The sequence below is a fragment of the Phodopus roborovskii genome, unplaced genomic scaffold, assembly GCF_943737965.1.
Source record: "Phodopus roborovskii unplaced genomic scaffold, PHOROB, whole genome shotgun sequence".
Lineage (NCBI taxonomy): Eukaryota > Metazoa > Chordata > Mammalia > Rodentia > Cricetidae > Phodopus > Phodopus roborovskii.
Window position 1 is genome coordinate 95429 of NW_026125457.1, and position 21974 is coordinate 117402.

General features: G+C 42.8%; 1 protein-coding gene across 1 annotated transcript in view; it reads right to left on the reverse strand.

Moving 5' to 3' along the window:
* Nucleotides 1–21974, reverse strand: part of LOC127215506 (fanconi-associated nuclease 1-like) — a 37917-nt gene that overhangs the window by 13441 nt on the left and 2502 nt on the right. Inside the window, 8 exon segments of the mRNA XM_051175925.1 lie at nt 2773–2802; nt 2804–2893; nt 7648–7756; nt 9035–9114; nt 9116–9167; nt 13326–13559; nt 15954–16155; nt 19019–19159. Coding sequence (XP_051031882.1) covers nt 2773–2802; nt 2804–2893; nt 7648–7756; nt 9035–9114; nt 9116–9167; nt 13326–13559; nt 15954–16155; nt 19019–19159 — 938 coding nt within the window.

Below are 21974 nucleotides of genomic sequence, written 5' to 3' on the forward strand. Positions count from 1 at the left end.
GAGAGGAACCTACAAGTTCCTATTTTCTAAGGCTCTTCGCAGCTAAGCCAAAATATGAAAGCTCCAGAAAGACATTGTTCCTCATCTACTAAGATGAATATACTCAGAAAGGGGGTGGGGGTAGGAGGACAATGTTGGTAAGGATGTGGAAAACCAGAGCCCCTGTGTCTTACTGGTAGGAATGTAAAACCACAAGTTTGGTAGCTTTATAAAGAGCCAAACATGAAACTGTCACAGGAGCTAGCAAATCCTAAAGAGTTAAAGGTACATCCCTAAAGAATTAAAAATAGGCACTCAAGGAGTAGTGCAGACCCCATATCCATGGCATCAGTGTTCACAAAAGCCAAAGGGCAGAGGGCACTTGAGCACTCATTCACAGGTGACTGAACAAAAACACTTGGGTCTGCACATGCCACAGCATCATTCATCCATGTCAACAAGTGAAGTCACAATGTGCTGGAATAAAGATGGAACTTGGAAGCAAGCACCAAGTCAAATAAACCAGGACCCTGGGTTATGGGGGTGGCCAACCAGCTTGTTGGGAAAGGGTTAAAAGAGTCAGGCTGTGTTAGCATCCATCAGTATGAGGCAGAAGAGATGGTAAAGCAGCTGCTGCACAAGTGTAGGGACTTGAGTTTGCATCCTCAGCATCCATGGGAAGCAAGGCACTGTAGCAATCATTCTTTTGTAATCCTAGCAGTCCTCCACAAAGATGGGAGGGGAAACAGGGGAATCCCCAGAGGCCCTGTCTCAAACAAGGTGCAAGCCGAGGACCACTATCTGAGGTTGTCCCCTGACCTCCATATTCATGTTGTGGCACTCAAATACACAGGAGAGGACATACACGCGCACACACACACACACACAGTAAACTTAGAGAACAACTTAAAAAGACAACCTGAGGAAGGAATGACAGCTCAGGCCTAATTGGGTCTAAAGGAGTCAAGAGGAGTAAACAGATACTGCAGTGCTCTTGGTCCGAGCAGAGACACCAGGCAGGAAAAGAGGCCTGGCATGGGGAAGGATGGCCAGTGTGGGCCCATCTCTTCCCAGGGGCAATGGCTACCAGCAGCTTGTGTCCTGTAGACAGACATAACACATAGAAGACAGAAATATGGTGACAGGATACAAGGGCTGTGGGTACAGCACGGAGTTACCAGGAAAGGACTAAAGAGAACTCAGCATCCATGAAAATTAACTTTAGTGACCTGTCTGTTCCTATGACACAGACAGGCAAGTAGCATTCCGAGAACTGTGAACAAGAGGGTTGGAGGAATTGGCAACATCTTGGGCTGTAACTGAGATGAAAGGCAGAGGTAACACAGACACATATGCTCTCCCTTCCAAGTGGTTCTAGGCCTGCAACCACCCTACCCTGTTCTTTAAGCCTCAGCACCACACCCAGCTCCAGGACAGAAAACATCGTCTGTTGGCCTCTCATGGGCACCTGAGGTAATAAGGCACTGGTTTAGCAGAGAGTAGTAAAAACACTACATCATAGTCTCACATTCCGTGGGCAATGTTGTTTTCCACTCTTCTCTCCCTGATTCACTTAATGTACCACTGGGAAAACAAAACCTCCCTAAGACACAGTCCCCTCCATTCAGTTCAAACACAGGGCTAGAAATGGAGACGGTCAGGGAGGGAACCCGCAGGGCAGCCACACAAAGAGTCACTGTTACCCTCCTGGCTCAGAGGCAGTGCCCTCAAAGGGCCCACCCTGCCCAGCCACATCAGTGACAGAGCCAGTCTATTTTAAGTCCCCAAGATCCCTGGGGTCTGCCAGAGAAGGTGGCCTGTTCCAGAGGTGGGGACAAATGCCCTGCAGAAGCACAGAGAGATGTGATAAGAAACTGTCTCTCCTCAACCTTGTTTCTAGAAGCACTGAGTAACAAGTAAATAAAATCACCAGTTCCAGGAAGCCATAGACCCTGGGGTCAATCTGAGAGAGAGAAAGAGAGAGGGGAAGAGGGGGATAGGGACACACACAAACTCAGAGAGAGAGAGAAAATCAATATGAATCTGCAAGAGCTGAGACACGTCTGACCCTGCCTCTCCTTCACTGCATTTCCTGGGACCCACTGTCAATCCCCCTTCCCCTCCCAGTGAGAGCAGGTGGGCAGCTTTTATGAATGCCAGTGTTAGAATCATTTCTGCTATTTTGGGGTGGAGGATGGGCTTGAAAGAACTCCATCAAAGAATATTAACAAAAGGAAAAATATTTTCTAATTATATTTAGAATTTGTTTTCATTTATTAAGTTTTATTGTATTGTCACATTTGCTGAATTAGTGGTTTCTAACATTCTGATAAAAATTAAATATTTAAATTTTTTTATCTAGAGAACTTATGTATTTCCATGTATATCAATATATTAATAAAAAGCATACTTTTTTACTGTTTTCACAGAACCATAGACTGAGAGGAAAAGGAAATGGGGAAGTGCTGCAATTATGTTTTAATTATAATAAAGATAAATGTCTAGACACAGTGGTGCATGCCTTTAATAAATAGCAGCACTTGGCAAGCAGATACAGGTGGATCTGTGTGCTCGAAGACAACCTGGTCTATATGGGGAATTCCATGATGGCCAAAGCTGCATAGTGAGACTCTGCCCCCACCAGGAAATAAATAAACAAGTTAACTAAAGAAAAGTGCTTTCCTAGGCTGTGGCAGCTCAGTGGCAGGGTGCTTATAGAACTGAGGCCCTCAGTTCTATCCCCAATGCCATTAAAAAAAAAAAAAAAAAAAGCCTTGGTATGCCCCTGCTTACTGCTTCCAGACGCTTCAGGTGCTGGTGGAGGGTTAAGAGCTAGGCGATCCCACCAGCGGCCTCTGCTGTCAGGACAGTAGATTTTCTGAGAGAGGAGGCTTTCAAGTTCCTCCACTGCTTCCTATGGCAGCAATAAAAACAAAACAAAACAATGAGACAATTGTAAATGCTAGAAGCATCGGCTGTAATTATAATCGGAAGTCAACAGGGCTGGTACTGTTCCTAATGAAGGCCAAAAACCAGGGCTGACAGGCAGGAGTGTGAGATGTTCTCCTACATGACCACTTAGCTGGCTGAGCATCTGTACTTGACCCCAGGTCCTGCCTGGTGGTGCTGATCCCTCAGAGGTCTGGGAGCAGACACAAGTCTTCACCAAGCTCCCTCTGTCAGTTCAAGGCCACTGAAGACCCTGGCAGTAAGCACTGGCTATTGCTGGCAAACGCTGACACTCTGGCAACCCAGCAAGCCCTAGACCCACTGAAGTTTGAGGCACACTGTCAGGCACACAGGAAGGGAAAGAAGTCTGCAGTTGGCATTGTTTGGGGAGGGGGAGGGAACACCAACCAGCTCCCAAATAATGACACGGAGATATTATTAATTATGGATGTGTGGCCTTATCTTAGGCTTGTCCCACTAGCTTTTTTTTTTTTTTTTTTTTTTGGCTTAATTTAACCTGATTCTATTTATCTACATTTTGCCTCAGGGCTTTTTACCTTTCTTTCATTTTGATGTTCTACATTCCTGCTTCCTCCTTGTCTGGGTAACTGGTTGGCCCTTGACATCTCTCTGTCATTTCCTTTTCTTTTTCTTTTGAGCCTAAATTCCTCCTCCTACTTCTCTCTCTGCCCAAAAGTTCTGCCTTTACTTCCTCCCTTGCTACTGGCCATGCAGCTTCTTATTAGACCATCCAGGTGCCTTAGGCAGGCAAGAGAAAACAGAAACACATCTTCACACAATTAAACAAATGCAACACATTTTTACATAGTTACATAAATGCAACACATCTTTGTATAGTTAAATAAATGTAACACATCTTTGCATAGTTCAATAAATGCAACACATCTTTGCATAAATAAATATTCTGCAACAGAGACCCTTTTCCTTCTGTTTCTGACTGTGAGTCAGAAACTCCAACACAACTGATAAAGCAATAATTGCCCACAGAGACTGTGCCTGACGCCCCCACCCCAGAGGATGTAAAAACAATGAAATCACATCCTCCTTCAACCTAAATCCCAACAACTCTGTAAACAAAGCCACCTTACACTTTCAAAAGGGAATGTTTTAAGGTAAGCCAACCAGCTTGTATCATTTTACTTAATTTTCAACTTTGCTGTACCTTTAAATCCTGTAAACTATAATGCATTTTTTAAGAACTGAGCTTAAAAGCTTCAGAATGACAGATGTGACATCAAGTCCACAGAGATTCCTGGGGATTCAAGAGACCCAAGGTGAAGATGCAGTCTTTTCCTCTTTGTAAAATATCATTTGTCTATATAGAAATGACACAATAAAAGGGAACTCTGGCAATTTCTTAATCTTAATCTAAGGATGTGACCCAATTGTTATTTGTGACTATAAACTATCTCCAGATGATACATGGCTGATGATAAGGGGTGTGAGCTTCTTTGGGGGGGAGCTTTTTACCTGCAAAATCTAAGGGACCTACAGAGCCTTACATCATGCTCTGAGGCTAACTGGGCTCCTCCCAAGCTCTGTCCATGACCAAAGCTTCCCAGTGTGCACATTCAAGTCACAAGCAAACAAAATGGCTACTGGCACTGGCTGTCTTCTCTCTACCAATCTAGGGCAGCAGGGTGACTATATGAAAGTAAATAACCTTTCATCAGGTTCCTTGTGCTGATGTAAGAGTGGGAAAAGAGCCCAAAGGCTTTCACTTCCATGAGTATCACAGTCCCACCAGTGAAGGTGGAGGAGGGACATGGGAGATGTCATTTGTAAATATGTTTCTTGTATTGGCTAATGAATAAAACACTCCTGGCCAATAGGAAAGCAAGATAAGTGGGACTAGGAGACTAGGAGGAGGGAGGAAGGCGTAGGGAGGAATTCAAGATGCAGGACTGGAAGAGCAGAGTGCCGGTCCCTCTCTCCTGTAAGATCAAACCACGTGGAAATGGTTAGATTAATAGAAATGGGTTAACATTTAAAACAGAGCTAACCAATAAGAAATGCTAGTAACAGGCTAACAGCTTTATATCTAATACAATGTTTCTGTGTATTATTTGAGGCTGGTGCAGCTGGGACCAGGCCAGCAGGAAAATCTACTCATAACAAATGGTGTTGCAATGTGGCTAATAAGAACTTCCACTTAAAATTTAACAAAAGCTTAAGAAAGGGTTCTAGGAACAAAAGAACAGAGACAAGCAAGGCTTCTTGGTAACAGCATTTTTCTAGGTTGGACTCTGTTAGAGACAACCAGAAATTTGTGCGGCTCTGGCTCCTTTAAGGGAGATTTCCTGACTCACCATAAGCAGCAAAAAACTGCAAGGCTTTTAAAGGTCTCTGTTGTTAAACTTAATGGTGTGTACGAGAGCTGGCAATGGCAGATGGCAGCATAAACCAAGGCAGTGAGCACAGCTCTCAGTTCTGGCAGTAAAGGTACCCGCCGCCATCTTGGATAGACCATGGCTGAAACAACTGTGGCTTTCATTTTAGCAATGTTGTTGTTTACCAGATAAAAGACTCGTGGCCAGAAAAAGATAAAGATTTATAGTAAAGACAGATTCAGATTAAGAAAAACCACTAAAGATTTACAGTGTGTTTTAAAATTATAGTAGGCTTGGGAGAGAAAAAGAAACAGGATACAATGGTTTAAAAAAGAATAATAAAAAGAAAGAGTAGCTGGGTGTGGTGTCACACACCTTTAACTCCAGCACTCAGGAGACAGAGGCAAACAGATTTCTGTGATTTCAAAGTAACCTGGTATACAGAGTTAATTCCAGGACAGATAAAAGTTACACAGAGAAACCCTATCTCAAAAAATGAAAAAATAAAAATGGAAGAAATAGAGTAATAAAAAGCCACGTGAAGATGGAAAGCACACAAAGAGTCTGGATACTGTGTACTATGGTGTTGTCTTTAAATTGCTCAATTACTAAGTAAGAAATAATTGCTACAGTACACTTGATTATCAATGCTGCTAAATTAATCCAATTTATATATTTTAAAAATGCTGACTTCAAATTTAGGTCTAAGGACAGGTTACTGGGGGAAAGGGATTTCTATTTTTGTTTCCACAGAAAATGAAAAGCTGTGGATTCCTTCCAGACTAACATGGTTAGATCAAGCCAGACCTCCTGAAGCAGTGTCCCTGGGACAAGGCAGCCTTGCAGACCACTACAGCCGATTTTTGCATCTTCTTAGGATCCCCATGACAGAGCCCCCTACCAGCAGGAAGCAGTTTGGAAAGAACGACGCCCAAATTCCCAAATATTGTTTATAAATATTTGTTTTCATTTAAATGGGGTTGGTTATAAATGGTTAATGATCACAACCAATATCTTTTTAAAGGTAAAAAGGGGATTATGGTATAGATATGAATACTTTGTTTTGGAATGGATTTTCATTTATTGATACAATTTAAGGTCAATTTTGCGATATGTATATTTCTTCTCATGTTTAGGCATTGTGTTTATATAGCACATTTAAATATAATGTATAACAGTACAGATTATAGATATTTACCTATGATAGTCAAAACTTAGAGGTAAGTTACTTAGGTTTTCAAGATGTATTTGAGATGGATAGGCATTCTTCAAACCTTTCAAAGACCTACAGAATATGGCATTTAAAATGGTTTAGGGTTTTTCTTGACACTGCTCCTGGCAACACCACCTGCATCAGAAAGAAAGATGGACATAAAGAAACTCATTATGGAGTTTACTTTCAATATGGCAAGACTAGCCATTTAGGTAAGGTACTGATCTTGTCTGGATTGTTTGACTTTATGCTGTATAAACTGGACATGCAGGACCCACAGGAAAGTGACTGCTGATACAAGATGGACATTTGCTACAAGGTTCCTGCTTCATGGAAGAATCTGCCAGACAGTCTGACACAGAGAAAAATTACTGACAAACTGCCAATACAGATGGACAGTTTAAAGTTTCCTGCTTTGCTGAAAGAGTCTGCCAGACACACTATGGCCTAAAGGCTGAAGATGGAATATTACACAAGAACCTCAGGTGACTGATCATGTAGCAAGCTGTCTCTGTCATTTCTAGAGTTTATATATTATCCTTCTGAGGTCTTTGAAGGAGTTGAAGACAGATAATTATGGTTATAGTTTTCCTTAGTTAGGATTAAAGAGAAGTTAAATATATAACTTTGGACTCACAAAGATAGGATAGATGATGGAATATTTTCTTTAAATCTTGCTAAATGTTAATGGACTAAATATTGATTATTGTGATTCTTATTTGATAACTGCTTTGTTATATATATATTTTGCTTTATTAAGGTTAAACCCTTCTTTTTATTTTAGACAGAAGAGATGATGGGAAATGTCATTCTGTAAATATGTTTCTTGTATTAGTTAATGAATAAAGCACTGTTGGCCAATAGGAAAGCAAGATAGGCAGGACTAGGAGACAAGGAGGAGAGAGGAAGTAGTAGGGAGGAGATTCAACATGGAGGACAAAGAGAGTAGAATGCTGGACCCTCTCTCTGGTAAGATGAGACCACGTGGAAATATTTAGGTTAATAGAAATGGGTTAATATTTAAGCAGATAAGAAACTAGTAACTGGCAAACAGCATAACAACTAATATAATGTCTCTGTGTGTTATTTGGGGCTGGTGCAGCTCTGGGACCAGGCCAGCAGGAAAAACTACTCATAATAGGAAGGCACTCTAACCTCATACATGCGAAGTCTCTCCAGCACTTCAACAGCCCGAGAGAAAATCCTTGTGTAAATCCAGCCAACAGTAAAACAGCGCAGAAAGAGTGGCAAGGCCTCATGGTATCTGAAACAACAATGAATGCCTGAGGTTTAACAACTGGCTTATAAGAAAATTGTAAGAAGTGACAGAATATTGAGCTTCAATCTTTTCTTTCTTTCTTCCTTTTTTGGGGGGTGGGGGTTGTTTTTTAATTTTCAAGACAGGGTTTCTCTTTGTAGTTTTGTAGATCAGGCTGGCCTCAAACTCACAGAGATCAGCCTGCCTCTGTCTCCCAAGTGCTGGGATTAAAGGCGTGTGGCACCACTGGCCAGCTGAACTTCAATCTTTAAAATGATATATTCCAATACTCTGAGTTGCATGTACAATTTTCTGCATCACAAACTTATATCATCACTGCCAAGGCCCTGCCCCAGGACACTCAGTGGGGTGAGATAAGAATGCCTAATAAGATTTTAACTGAGGTCAGCATTTAAACCTCACCTACAAACCCAGACAAGCCTTCAAACTTCCTAAGATTGGCAACAAAGGGTGGGTGTAACCTTCTTTAAACTTTAAAAATACATTCTACTACTTTCTGTAAATACTGCCACAACTATCTGAAGTTAAGTTCATTTTGTAACTGACATATAAACACAAAAACTGTGTAACTAATGGAGTGTGGCATGATATTTCAATATGTACCAACTCTGTAATCTAATTGAACCATTTACGTCTTTAAATATTACTCTTCCAATTGTGTTTTTATTTTGGACAGTGTCTCAGGTTCACTGCTGTTGTGACGAAATATCATGACTGAAAGCAACTTGGTGATGACAGGGTTTATTTGGTTTATGTTTCCTCATCACTGTTCATCACTGAAGGAAGTCAGGACAATAACTCAGACAGGGCAGGGACCTGATGTAGAGGCCATAGAGGAGTGCTTCTTACTGGCTTGCTCTTGAAGACTCACTCAGGCCTCTTTCTTATAGAACTCAGGACCCCCAGCCCAGGGATAACATGACCTGAAATGGGCTCCTCCATCAATCACTAATTAAGAAAATGCCTTAAGGGCCTGCCCACAGCCCAATCTTATAGAGGCATTTGGATCCCTCTTCGAAGATGACTATAGCTTGTGTCAAGTTGACACAAAACTAGCCAGTGCAGGGAGGTGTATATGTCTGTGTTAAAGTATATAAAGGTAACTATGCACAAGGAGGCCAAAAGTTGACACTGGGTGTCTTCCTCAATCCTCCACTTTTTTGTTTTGTTTTGTTCTTAATGCCTTCCTGAGCACTGATCTCAAGCCATGGGTTCCACCCTAACACTGGAAAACAAACAAACAAAAACCCACCCAGCACTCACCTCAAGGAAGGGTGATTCTTCAGTTGGTCCCAGTTCCCTTTTGCACTCTGAAAGAGTTCCTTAGCTTCTTCCCAGTTCCCCACCAGACATGGCAGCTGAAATGTCACTCAGCAAGTGTGTGGCCGCTGCATATCTAGGGAAGATGCCATGGGGGTCTTAAGTCAAGGAGTCCTTCCATGACAATTCCCACATCATGGCCAGTGGCTTATGTTTATGAGAGTGTGAGGGATGTACAGGACAGACATGGTGGTGCCTGCTTTCAATCCCAGCACTGGGAAGCAGAGGGTGGATCTTTAAGTTCCAGGTCTGCAAAGTGAGTTCCAGGCTACCTAAGGCAACCCAATGCATTTCCCCTTCTAAAACAAACAAAACAAAACAAAAAACCACAAAAAAAGTAAGATATATTTAAGTTGGACCAAGTGTGATGGCTTAATATAGCTCTCTCCCATTTCTCAGAATGGCTCTGATGGTTTCAGGCTGCCCTAGTAAGAAGACAGACTCATATACACTGTAAGAACCCAAAGCTGGCCCCATTATATAAACTCCAAAGTAATTGTGAACGCTTGGAGGAGACAGTGATGATGAAGCTTTATGAACTATTTCAGTGGAAGAAATATGACTTTTCATTACTTCCTTAGCTATGAAAATCAATGACATGTGACCAACAGGCTCTGAAATACAATGATAGCATAGTCATTGTACTTTGGGGGGAAGAGAAGCTTGCAATACAGTTAACATTAACAGAGGTCAAGTTTGCTCACAAACCCAAAGTCCTCAACCCGTGGTCATGATCATCAGAAACACATTTATGTTTTATAATTTGTGTTTTCCAATGGTTTTAAAAACTGAGACACCACTCTGTAAAATGACTTATGAAGTGGCAATGAAAATAAATTTATGGTTGGGGATTCCTAAGGCCATTGGAAATACGTGTTTTCTGATGGTCATGACCCAGAGGTTGAGAACCACTGCCACAGACACAATTATTTATGATATGCTACTGAACAATCCAAGGTCAATAAGGAAACAGAAAAACATGGTCACTGACAGAGCACTCTTCTGCCACACACAAAGTCCTAGGTTCAATCCCCAGCACTACATAAACCAGTTGTGTTGGCACACATCAAAATGGGGGATTTAGAACTTCAGGGTCATACTCGGGTTCGCAGCAATGGCAGCCTAGGCTGCACAAGACCCTTCTCAAAAGAAAGGAAAACGTATGGAAGTTAGGGCAGGCAGGTGGTACACCCTCCCTGCCTCAAGTCATCACCAGGATGGGCAGCATTACACTCAGCATCACAGCTGATCTAACTTCCACCTGAACCAAGCCCACTACACTTTACCCCATCTCCCTCAGCTGCCACCTGGCTAGTCTTTGTCACCACTGGGACTCATCTGTCCCAAAGCCACAGCCTTGCTTTCCAAACCTTTCTCAATGGCACATAGACATGCTGATGTCAAACAGTATTCTCCTCCCCATGCCCAGCCTCCTCCCTGCACCCACTCTCTCCCCACCTTCTCCCCATTCCCAGCCTCTACCCATTTCCTCACCTCCCTTCACCCACCAACATGCCCATGGCCACTCAGAGCCATCTATCACCAATGAACTATGTTAGCTTCAAAATTTTGACCTCAAATATTTCTTCCATTGGCTGTCAGCCAAAGCATCCCAGCTAATTTAATTTACTACAAGCAACGAACCCTCTGGCTCACAGCACCCAGGCTGCCCATGGCGGCTATAACATGTTGAACACAAGCAATCTGTGTCTTCATGAACTGCATATTCATCAGGAACCAGTCAGTCCAGCTCTCTTGGCAGCTCATCTGGGCCATACAATACTGGTGTGCACACTGGTCTCTCCTCTTTGTCTGTGCCCAGAGCCTTGACTTCTGCAGAAGGAAATCATAGGATGGGGGCTAACTGGTCCTACTCAACTCAAAACCACAGTTTTGAGTGGATACTAAGTCTTATCTTTGCTCCCTAGAGGCCAGTCTGACAACACTGCAACAAAACTGTGAAACTGCCTTGCCCTCACATTCCCTTGCAGCATGTCAAGGGTGACACAGGACAGCATCTATTGAGCGGCTAGTGGTACCCCACATCCTGCCCCCTGGCCTTGACTGCTGTCCCATGTTCCTCTTCTAATCATCATCTCATGATGACACCATCACCCCAGACAGAAGGCCAGAGCCAGTCAGCCCCATCCACTCATATCTACCTCCTTACATCCAATAACGATCAAGTCATTTCTGCTTCCAAACTATTTTTGATAGACTCAACTGTGTCCACATGTCACCACCATCCTTCACTCTGACTACCAAAGTCAAACTAGCCTTCTTCAGCTCTCCTGCTCCCCTCTGACTTCTGCTCCATAAGACTGCTCTGGTGAAAAACATGGAATACCCCCTTCAGCAGCTTCCCAATACCGGGAAGACCCCATCTCACCGTGGTCAAGCATCCTCTGGTCCCTGCAGCTTGTCCTTATACTGCTGCTCCCCAGAGCCAGAAGCCAACTATTCCATGCCTCTGTGTTTCTGCAACTCAGCCAACTATTCCATGCCTCAGGTTGCCTTCTTGGTGAATGCAAGCACACCTGGTCCAGGCATGGCTGCCTTCCCACTCTCATGGCTTGTTTCTGATGTCAACTCTCCAGGGCCAATCTAACACTACTTACAAAGTAGAACTTCTGCAGCCTACCTCTCAATGGTCAGATCATTTTTTAAAAAAGATTTATTACTTTTATGTGTATGTGTGTTTTGCCTACATGTATGTCTACCTGGTGCCCACAGAAGCCAGGAGAGGGTGACAGATGAGACCCCCACCCCTGGAGCTGGTGTGACAGATGGTTGTGAGCAGTCATGTGAATGCTAGGAAGCAAGCTAAGTCCTCTGCAAGAGAAGCAAGGGACCTTACCTCCTGAGCTGGCTCTACAGCCCTGTCACATCATTTTATATACTGTAATTTTCCTGCTTATTACTTCCCCAGTGAATGGTACCCATAAAGGCAGCAACCTTACCTCCTGATACTCACTACCTAGGGCATAGGAGGCTCATTGCACTCAATAAGCTTCACTGAATAACTGACCACTTACCTCAAGTGCAAAAGTGGGCAAAGGCTGTCAGGTCAGCTATCATGTTACAGGGTTTTATAATATGGCACTTTCAGAGGTCAACTAAACCCAATTTAATTAATAACCAATGGAATTTTAATTACTTCATTACAGCATAGGTACTTTCCAGTAAAAAAAAAAAAAAAAAAAAAGACAGGAGACACCTGCAAACAGGGTAAGTCCTTAGGACAGAAGATCTGGCTAGAGACTCACTCCAACTGAACACAAGCAAGACATTAGAAGCAAAAGGCACTAATATTGGCTTCCATCAACACTGATATGATTCAATTGTTCCAATGACTTCACTTCAGAACACGAGTGTTCTGAACAATACTTAACTCTCCCTAAAGCAAAGGTCTGAATCAGTATTGGTTAAATTTGAGTTACAACTCTTAAATCAATAACCAATAATCAAAAGTTACAAAACTAATTTTTCTTATAAAAGCTGCTTTTTCTTTTCCTTCTTTCTTTCCTTTTTTGTTTTTTTTTTTTGTTTGTTTGTTTTGTTTTGTTTTTTAAGGAAATACAACAGCACAATTGTATACAATACACATAACCAATATTCAGGTGAGTCAAGAGCATAGGGCAAGGGGACTGTGATTACCAGGCCAGGCTAGGCTACTAGGCAAGAAAAAATCCTATCTAAAAACAAACAAAAAGGCAATAAAATAAAATATTTCTTTCCTTAAGACCTATACGATTTTTTCAATCAAAGCCCACTGCTAATCAAGCCAAGATTCATAAAATCCACCAGGTGCTGTGTAAACCCCAAATTCTACCTCACCACATACATGACCCTCACCCACAGGCACAGGTTCTCCTGGGTCTGCCCTGAATGCTGTGACTGGGAAAACACATTCTGCCTCATTCATCCCAACACATCCACAAGGCAGGGTGGCCAAAATGCTGTGTCACAAAAGTGTTTCCTGCCACAGCTACTCGGGAACAGAACCCAGTGGAAACTTTTGAGCTATAACTCGACTTGGCAGCCTTAGTCTAAGTGCATGTCTGCATTCTTCCTGTAGTTGCAGAGAACACATGAGGATGATAAAATCCAAAAGTTTAAAATGACTGCGCATGCACTCCATATTTCTACATTAGCTAGCGAGAAAAAATAGCAAGACCTCTGATTAAATTTTAAAAATGCACACAGATATCATAATGACTTAGTGCGTCCTCACCTGATAAGGTCCTCTCTATCCCTGAAGATCTGGGTTTTCCGACTGACAGCATATTGAGGAAATTCCATTCGGCCCAGATTGACCAATAGCACAGTAGAAAGCTGACCTTGACCCCCACAAGCAGCTTCTTCATCTTCCATGGAGTCAGTCAATGAAAACAGCAGCAAGATCCGGGAAAACACAGCCCTAGGGCCTTTACAGACCCGCAGTGACCGTCCAGCTAAGCCTTTAGCTCTAAGATACAACAATACAACAGTACAAAATCACCTCTCTGGCTTGTAAGCATTTGGGCATAGATTTTACAAACTATTTTCAGCTAAAACAAAGAGAACTGGTAGCCACTGTTCTAAACATGCAATACCCTCTGCTGTGTGACAATTGAGTGTTACTTAGCCTTTCTGGAGCTCAGAGCTCTGCTTAGGACATAGAGGAAAACAGTTGAATGTTTATCTCCAAACTGTTTTGTTACATGTGGTTTTTACTCAGTAATGGTGCTTCCTTCCCCAGAATAGACTATGTTTCTCTCTCTCTCCGCTTTGTTTGTTTGTTTGTTTTCCCCTGAGATAGAGTCTCTCTGTGAGACCCTGGCTGTTTCAGAACTTGCTCTGCCGACCAGACTGGCCTCGAACTCATCACAGATTCACCTGCTTCTGCCCCTGAGTGGTGGGAGTAAAGGTGAATGCCTCTACCACCTGGCTCTAGTGATTATTCATCTGAAGATCACCTGAAGCCTGGGAGCCCTGACACAGGTCTCAGCACCACAAACAGCAGCAGATCCCTTTTGTTGTGTGCTCACTCATCCTCTCATGCTTTCTACTGATTTTTAAAATGATGACACCCATTTCTTCTCTATTTGTGTGTGGGCACATATGTGCCATATATGTGTAGAGGTCAGAGAACAGTTGACAAAGTCAGCTTTCCTTCTATCATGTGGGTCCTGGGAATAAAGGTTAGGCTCTTGGCGGCAAGCGCTTTTAACTGCTGAGCCACTTCACCAGCCCCTATAATAAGCTTTTGAAAAATTAAAGGTAATTTGCTCCCCAAAAAGAGAGGGGGGGGCAGGGAAGGATGGAAGGGCAGAGGGACAGAGGGAAGGGGGGACAGAGGGAGGGAGGGAGGAAGGTAGAGTGAGAGGAAAGGAGGGAGGGAGGGAGGAAGGAAGGAAGGAAGGTGAGATGAAGTATTTAACCATCACTAACAGAAGCTCTTGGCAGCAGCAGCTAAGATGAAGTGCTACAGGCACACTCAAGGTATGGTGCTATTCCTGTTTGCAAAGCCATCTGGAAACACTCCAGGACACCTGCAGTGCATCTGGAGGTCTGAACTAAATTTAGGGCCACAGCACAGGGCTCCTTGGCCTCAACTCCTTGTTTGGGGTTGGAGGCTCTCCTGTGCATTTTGTAACACTGGCTTTCATTCACAAGACGCCATTAACACTGCCACTCCCCCAGTAGTGACCACCAGAAACTGTCATTAGCCAGATGCTCCTGAGGGGCAAAGTCACCCCCAGTTGAGCCCTAGCGAAGACTTCACACCTTCTCACCTAAAGTTTCTCAACAGAATGCAGCCCTTGATATCTAGGAGCACTGATATCCATCAGTGCCACTATGAGAGTCCCAAGGTACAAGAGCAGGCTCCAGGACGGCAGCAGCTGATTGAAAACTGCTCCACAGAGGCTGCCCAAAGCACCCACTCCTAAGTTGGGGTGCAGCTCTGGGCTGCAGGAAACTATGCAGGGTCTCTTAGATTAAGAAGGCATAAATTTCTGTGTCCTCAGTGGGGACCCATAGCCTGCCACCAGCCACAGGTAGAATGGTGGCAGATAATCTTCAAGGCTTTCAGTAAAAGTTAAATATCCCAGAAAGCGTTACCATTGTGCAACTTCAAATCCAATGTTGAAAATTGTTCACTTTCTTTCTCTTATTACACCTGGTAAGAATATAAATTCTGGTAATGAAAGCCAGTCATTTTAATGCACATCTACTTTATAAAACATGACATACAATATTTCTTTTAGTTTAAAAATAAAAGCAGACAAAAACAGTATTTTGAAAACGAATAACATACAAATGGGAGTCCTTTATGCAGAGACACATAAGTAATATACAAAATAAGCTTTGGAATAATTTGTCTTAGGCTAAAGAAGATATACTCTGATCTTATAGATTTCATGGTAAAAGAACTCCACAGGTTTTCATGACCTTCCCTAAATTAGCAGCTCAAACATTTCCTAAAGATTAGAGAAACCACCTAGAGCACTGGGTAAAACTTAAGGAAAAAAAAAAAGATGCATATAATCCTGGCTCATAGCACTCCAACAAAAAGCTTCGTAAATTTAAAATGTGACTGACAGCTGCCCTAAAGGCTATAAGACCAGCAGTCACAGCTATTTTTAGTTGTCTTAAATAATAAATTATGAATATGCACCAAAGATCTATGCCTTTGCTTTATTGTCTACTGGCTTTTCTTGCTTCTAGAAATTAGTAACCTTACAACAAAAATTTTGGATAAAGCACTGAGACAGCATAGTAAAGGGCTTCAGTTGTCGACTGCAATGCAACTGGCATGAGCAGCCACAGTCTGAAGTGGTATGCACACAGCATCTTCACTGATACAATGGCCACAGACCTTTTTAAAATCACTTCTCTGATTCCAGACTGAGGCTTGCTCCAGGTGCAGACTGAGCGCTGTCTGGCCAGTTTGAGAAGAGCATCTACCAGCTGCTGCTTCTGCCCAGCAGAACTCACCAAGTGGAAGGTTTTGGCCAGGGCTTTCAGCTCAGGAGCAGAAAGGAGTTCAAGTGCATCAGGGAGTTCTTGCAACTCAGACTCTGAAACAGTTAACAACAACCAGAAGTTAAAAGAGGTTTATGGAATTTACTATTGTCTAACATTATTTACTTGGGGAAGGAAGAGAATTAGCTAGATGAAAATAAAGTGAATTTTCTCTATAGAAACTGTAGTAACCAGCACTCAGAAGGTAGAGGCAGGCTGAGCTCTGTAAGTTTGAGGTCAGCCTGGTCTACAGAGCTAGTTCCAGGACAGGCTCCTCCTGTCTAGAAAAACAAAACAAAACAAAACAAAAAAAAAGAAAGAAAGAAAGAAAGAAAGAAAGAAAGAAAGAAAGAAGCTATAGTAAGTTTTCCAAAACAAGCACAAGTTTGCCAGGAGTTCACCAAAACCTTTCCATTGAAGAGAAGACTACAGACAACAACCAGATGGTGGTGGTGGTGCACAATTTTAATCTGGGAGGCAGAGGCAGGCAGATTAGGCCCTGCAACTAGAACCAAAGAAATGCACCCTGACCCTGAAACCAGTGCCAAAGAAACACAATTTGTCCCTGGAATCAGAGCCAAAAGGCTAAAAATGACCAGTGAAAGAAAAAGTTTGGCCCTGAAACCAAAACCAAATCTGACCCTAAGCCTGTGCAGAAAACCAACCAATCCCTAAGCAGGAGAACTAGTCTGAGCAGGGATTGAAATCTGACCAATCCCCACCCTGGAAATCTCCCTGGAAAAACTCTGCCCCTAAGAAGACCTATATAAGCCTCGTGTTTGTTCAGCTTGTGGCTGTTCGGCCGCCTGGCTCTCCTCTCTTGAATGAGGTTTGGGTGAGACCTTCTTTCCCCAGAGCAGAGATGACCCTGGGTAGAGCAGAGTGGAGCAGAGCTGTAACAATTTTTGCCAAGGAAACCTTCCCCTAGTGAGGCAAAGTTGTTACACTCTGCTCTTGGGTAGACAGGACTGGAAATGTAACAACTTCACTAGGGAAACACTCTCCTGTCAGAGCAGAGCTGGTACCCTGGGGAAGCCTTTCCTTGAAGCAAGGCTGTAAGCTGCTATGCTTACTGTGACCTGTGGTATTCCTTGGCTCCCGATTGCCACAACACTTTTCCATCCAAGCTGTAACACTTAGTATTCTGTGCCTCCTGAGTGCCAGAATGCTTGCCATCTGAGCTGTAACACTCAGTGTTCTTTGGCTCATGAGTGCCAGAATCCATCCCCATCCCATTTGAGCCCTTGAAATGCTTACACACAAAGTGACCAATCAGCTCTCCTCTACTTAGCCCTCTATTCCATGATGCAGAGTGGAAAGCTTTACATGGGCTCAGTCCTTTAGCATCCTGCTATGGTGAACTCGATCGACATCAAGCTGAATACACTGGGCTGAGTCAGACCCAGCCATGTGTCTTTAAGACATTCAGTTCCGGGCAGTGTCTTCTTCCTCCATTTGTATGTATTTACTAGGTGTACGGTTCTACAGCCCTGGGGACACTGCAGTGAGCAAAGTCCTTAACTACAATAATTACTCATGCCAGGCAGGAAAGGTTGGAATAAAGAAAAACTGCTAGGTGCTGGACAGATAGCTTAGCAGTTAAGAGTAGTTGCTGCTCTCCCAGAAGACTTGGAATCGGTTCCCAGGAGAATGGCCATCTAATTCAGCTGCAGGTGACATATCCCTCTGGCTTGGGCACCTGTACTCTCAAGCACACACCCACACACACATCTATCAGAAATAAAAATAAGCCTTTTTTTTTTTTTTTTATGAAAAACAAAATTAAATGAGGCCAACAAAGCTTGGCAGGGTGGGTGGCTGCTTTACACAGGATAGTCAGTGGAGAATCTAATGTAATGAGGGATAGGTTTGTACAGTAAGGCAGTGAGTACTGTTCTATGTAGAAAAGACATTAAATTCAAGGTTATGAAATGAGAATGCATTCACCATGACAAAGACTACCAAGTGTGGCTGCAAGATGCAGAGAAACAACCATGAAGTGTCCATGGCCAGCCATCCAGGCGCTAGTTTTGGTAAGTTATATAAGTCCCCAGTGGCATGCCCTCAGTCAAACGTGTCAATCTATAGAATTTTCATTAGCTCTTCCAAGTCAGGAGGAGGCAAGAATCAGCTTCAACCAAGGAATGGAAAGCATGGCTGACCCTTCAAGCCAAGCGGCTACTTTGTAACTCCACCCCTTCCCCCAGCCTGTTCCACTTCTATCCTATCCAGCCACACCCTGGCAATCACCCAACACCATCTTTACCTACTGTTCCCACTACAAACTCTTTCCCCCAAAGCCATCTACTGTGATTGTTTATTTTGTCAAAAGTGTCCACAACTTGAACTTGGCTGCACACCCCTCAGTGTCCCTATGAATCTTTCCATCCAGTACTGTACAGGACAACCCAGGGTACCCTTAAGAGAAGACAGATTCTCTAGTGTTCACACAGCTCTAATTAAACTCAAATTCTCTAGGCAATCAACATACAGGGGTGCGATATGTGGACATGGTGGGGTAGATATTTTTAGAGGAATACTTATTTCATCCCAGCTGGCTTGGTTTTGTCAGAGATGAGAAACTTGAGCAAGGTGAGTCAATATCTTGTCAGAAGACAAGAGCTCAAGAGAAATGTCCTCTTCTATGGTTCATCCCATCTCCAGGAGACTACATTTGCACCAGGAAAACAATGGCAGTTGGCCTATCACTGTTCTAGTAGCCTTCACTCAACCCGACAGTCTTAAGTCACACGACAACATGTTGCCCTAAACTAACAGCTTCTAGATATTTTTCCTAAAGCAATCACTATTTAACAAACACTAACAGGGAGATGGCACCACACGAACATACTCATAGAAATCCCATTGACAGCAATTCTGAAGTTCCATTTTCCTCTTAGCTCCTCCCTCTAACCATACCTGTCTGGAGAAAGCCCGAGTCCTCTAATTCTTCAACCACAGGGGTTAAGTCTGAGGCAATCTCTTCATATTCCAGTTTACTCATCTTAATCCAAGTTAATTTACGTTGAAAGAGCCTTACATACAACTTCTGACCACTAGCTGCAATAAAGTTCAAAAAAACAGCAAAAAACATTAACTTTCTTCTCAAAATCATTTACAGACTCCATTTAGTTTTAGACATGAGGCAAATATATATTATTAGAAATATACACATTTTTACTTTATGTGTGATAATGGCATTTCATGGTATAAACCATTAAAAATCTAACATGTCAATGAATACTGGCCATATTAAAACTTCTAAAATCAAATCCCCCTACTTTTTTAGGGGGGGGGGTTTAGACAGGGTTTCTCTGTGTAGCTTTGGAGGCTGTCCTGGAACTTGTTCTTGTAGACTAGGCTGGTCTCAAACTCAGAGATCTGCCTGCCTTTGCCTCCCAAGTGCTGGGATTAAAGGTATATGCCACCACAGCCAGGCTACTCCTCAGAGAAGCCCTTCCCAGAATTACAGTCATTTTGTTCTCTGCTTTTAGTTTAACACATGTGCCTGCTGAAGTCATTTTGGAAGAGAGAACTTCAATTGAGAGAATGCCCCCACCATACTGGCCAGTAGGCAAGCCTGTGCTGCATTTCCTGAACTGATGGTTGATGACTAACATGGAAAGGCCCAGCTCTGTGGGCAGTGCTTTTAAGAAAGCAGGCTGAACAAGTCATAAGAACAAGACACTAAGCAGCACTCCTTCATGGCCTCTGCATCAGCTCCTGCCTCCAGGTTCCTATCCCATTTGTATTACTGCCCTTGAGAGGACCAAGCAGATGCCCTAACAGGATGCACAGTCTTCTCTCATAGATCAGGGTTCAATTTCAGTTTTCTGAGGGTGCCATGGACAATGTACAATCAATCTCCAACACCCACGACAGCAAGGACAGGGAAGTCTGTTACATGCAGTACCAGGTCTGAATCACCATCAACAGATAACAAGGACAAAGCCTGGGACTTGTCCAGGCCTGTCCAGAAATGTAACTATAGTCTTGACCTGCCCCTAACTAGCCCTAGCCAATTAGGACACACAAATAAGACTGTCATTTGCTTAAGCCAATTGTAGATAAAATGACCTAACTGCCTTAGGAACTCCCCTTGGCTATGCTTCAAAGGAGTCTGCCTGCTCCTCTTGTGGCCACTGGCATCGTGCCTGTGTGGAAGGGATGGCCTGAGCATGCTGGAAAAACGTTCTTGCTTGTGGGACTTCTCCAGGACCTTAGCACTATGACCTCCCTCACTGATGGACTGTGATGTGGAAGTGTAAGCTGAAATAAACCTTTTTTTTCCCCAAGTTCCTTTGCTCATGGTATTTTATCATAGCAACAGAAACTGAAAGGATGAAAATACAGCCTAACTCTCTTAATGACCGATAAAAGTTAGGAATTAAGAAAAAGTCAATCAGCATGTATTTAAAAATCACCTTAGCTACATGCAAAGCTTAAGAAAAAGAAAAAACACATGAAATAGCTTGGTCACGATGACTGGTTTCTGGAAATTATTATTATTCATAGTCACCTAGTTTCTGAAGACTGTTGTTATCCACAACAACAGTCTGGGAACTGTTATGGGTCATCCTGTCCACAAAGAAAATTAATAACTAAAAGATGGGACTCATAGCAAGAAGGGAGAAACAGAGAAAACAAGAGCTTCTGCCAATGATATAGGTAACTCCCTGACTGGAAAGTACATTCTCCCAGCCACTCAAGGACAAGGTTCTTGAGAAAGGAAAAAACCCCTAACCTTGCAGGTGTGCTAAATCTCTGTAACCTAGGAAATCTTACTAACCATCCAAGTTTTGAACTATCCCATGGCCTTGCTTTTAGGCCTAATGAAAATATGAAAATAACAGGCTAGCTTTGAAACTGGCCTTGTTAGCTTTGATGTAAATCCTATAAAAGCTATCTCAATTCTGCACTAGAGGTCCTCAGTCCTCTACTCCTGTGTATGACTGTGGACCCCAGTGCACTTGAAATAAAAATTCCTCATGCTATTTGCATCGAGACTGCTTCTCGTTGAGTGATCTGGGGTGTTGCATTTTCTGAGTTGGAGCGTGAAGAACCATGCTCTGTAGGTCTTTCAAAACCTTAACTAAGACAATATACATTATTCAACTTTTGATTAAAAGAAATCTGAGTTTCCTCCCCCAAAATACCTTGTTTTGATCTATGCAAACCTACTTAATTAACCTATTTAATACCTCCTCAATACCTAGATACCTCTAAATTTCTGCTAACTACAAAGGGATATAATTACATTTCTTGAAATTTCAACATTTCTTTCCTTTACAGAAGCAGAAGCAATTAGCAGCAGCAATTTTCACCTAAGATATATTGTACATGGCCAGGCATGATGTCAGATACCTGTGATCCCAGCACTCCAGAGGTGGAAGCATGAAGATCAAAGTCATCTTCAACTACAGAGATTGCCCAGAGCTACACAAGAACCTCCCTCAGAAAGACATTTTAATGGATAAATCAACAGCAAAAAACAAAAACATGTTGTATATGATTCTTCATAGAGAGCAACACAGAAGAATCTGTTCCTATTTCTTTTGTTTGTTTGGTTTGGTTTGGTTTTTTTGAGATGGGGTTTCTCTGTGTAGCCCTGGCTGTCCTGGAGCAGAGATCCTCCTGCCTCTGCATCCCAAGTGCTGGGATTAAAGTCATACATCCCTACTGCCCGGCTCAAACTGTTCCTACTTGTAGGTTTTGGAAAAGCAGCGTCACCAACTACAGTCGGAATCCAACCAGAGAATTTCTACCACTCTGGAAAAGGAGTGTCTGTTAGTCATCACATCCATCTTCTGGTGAGAAGCACACAAACAGTCAGAAGCCACAGACATATTTAACTGTGCACACAGAGCTATTTGCA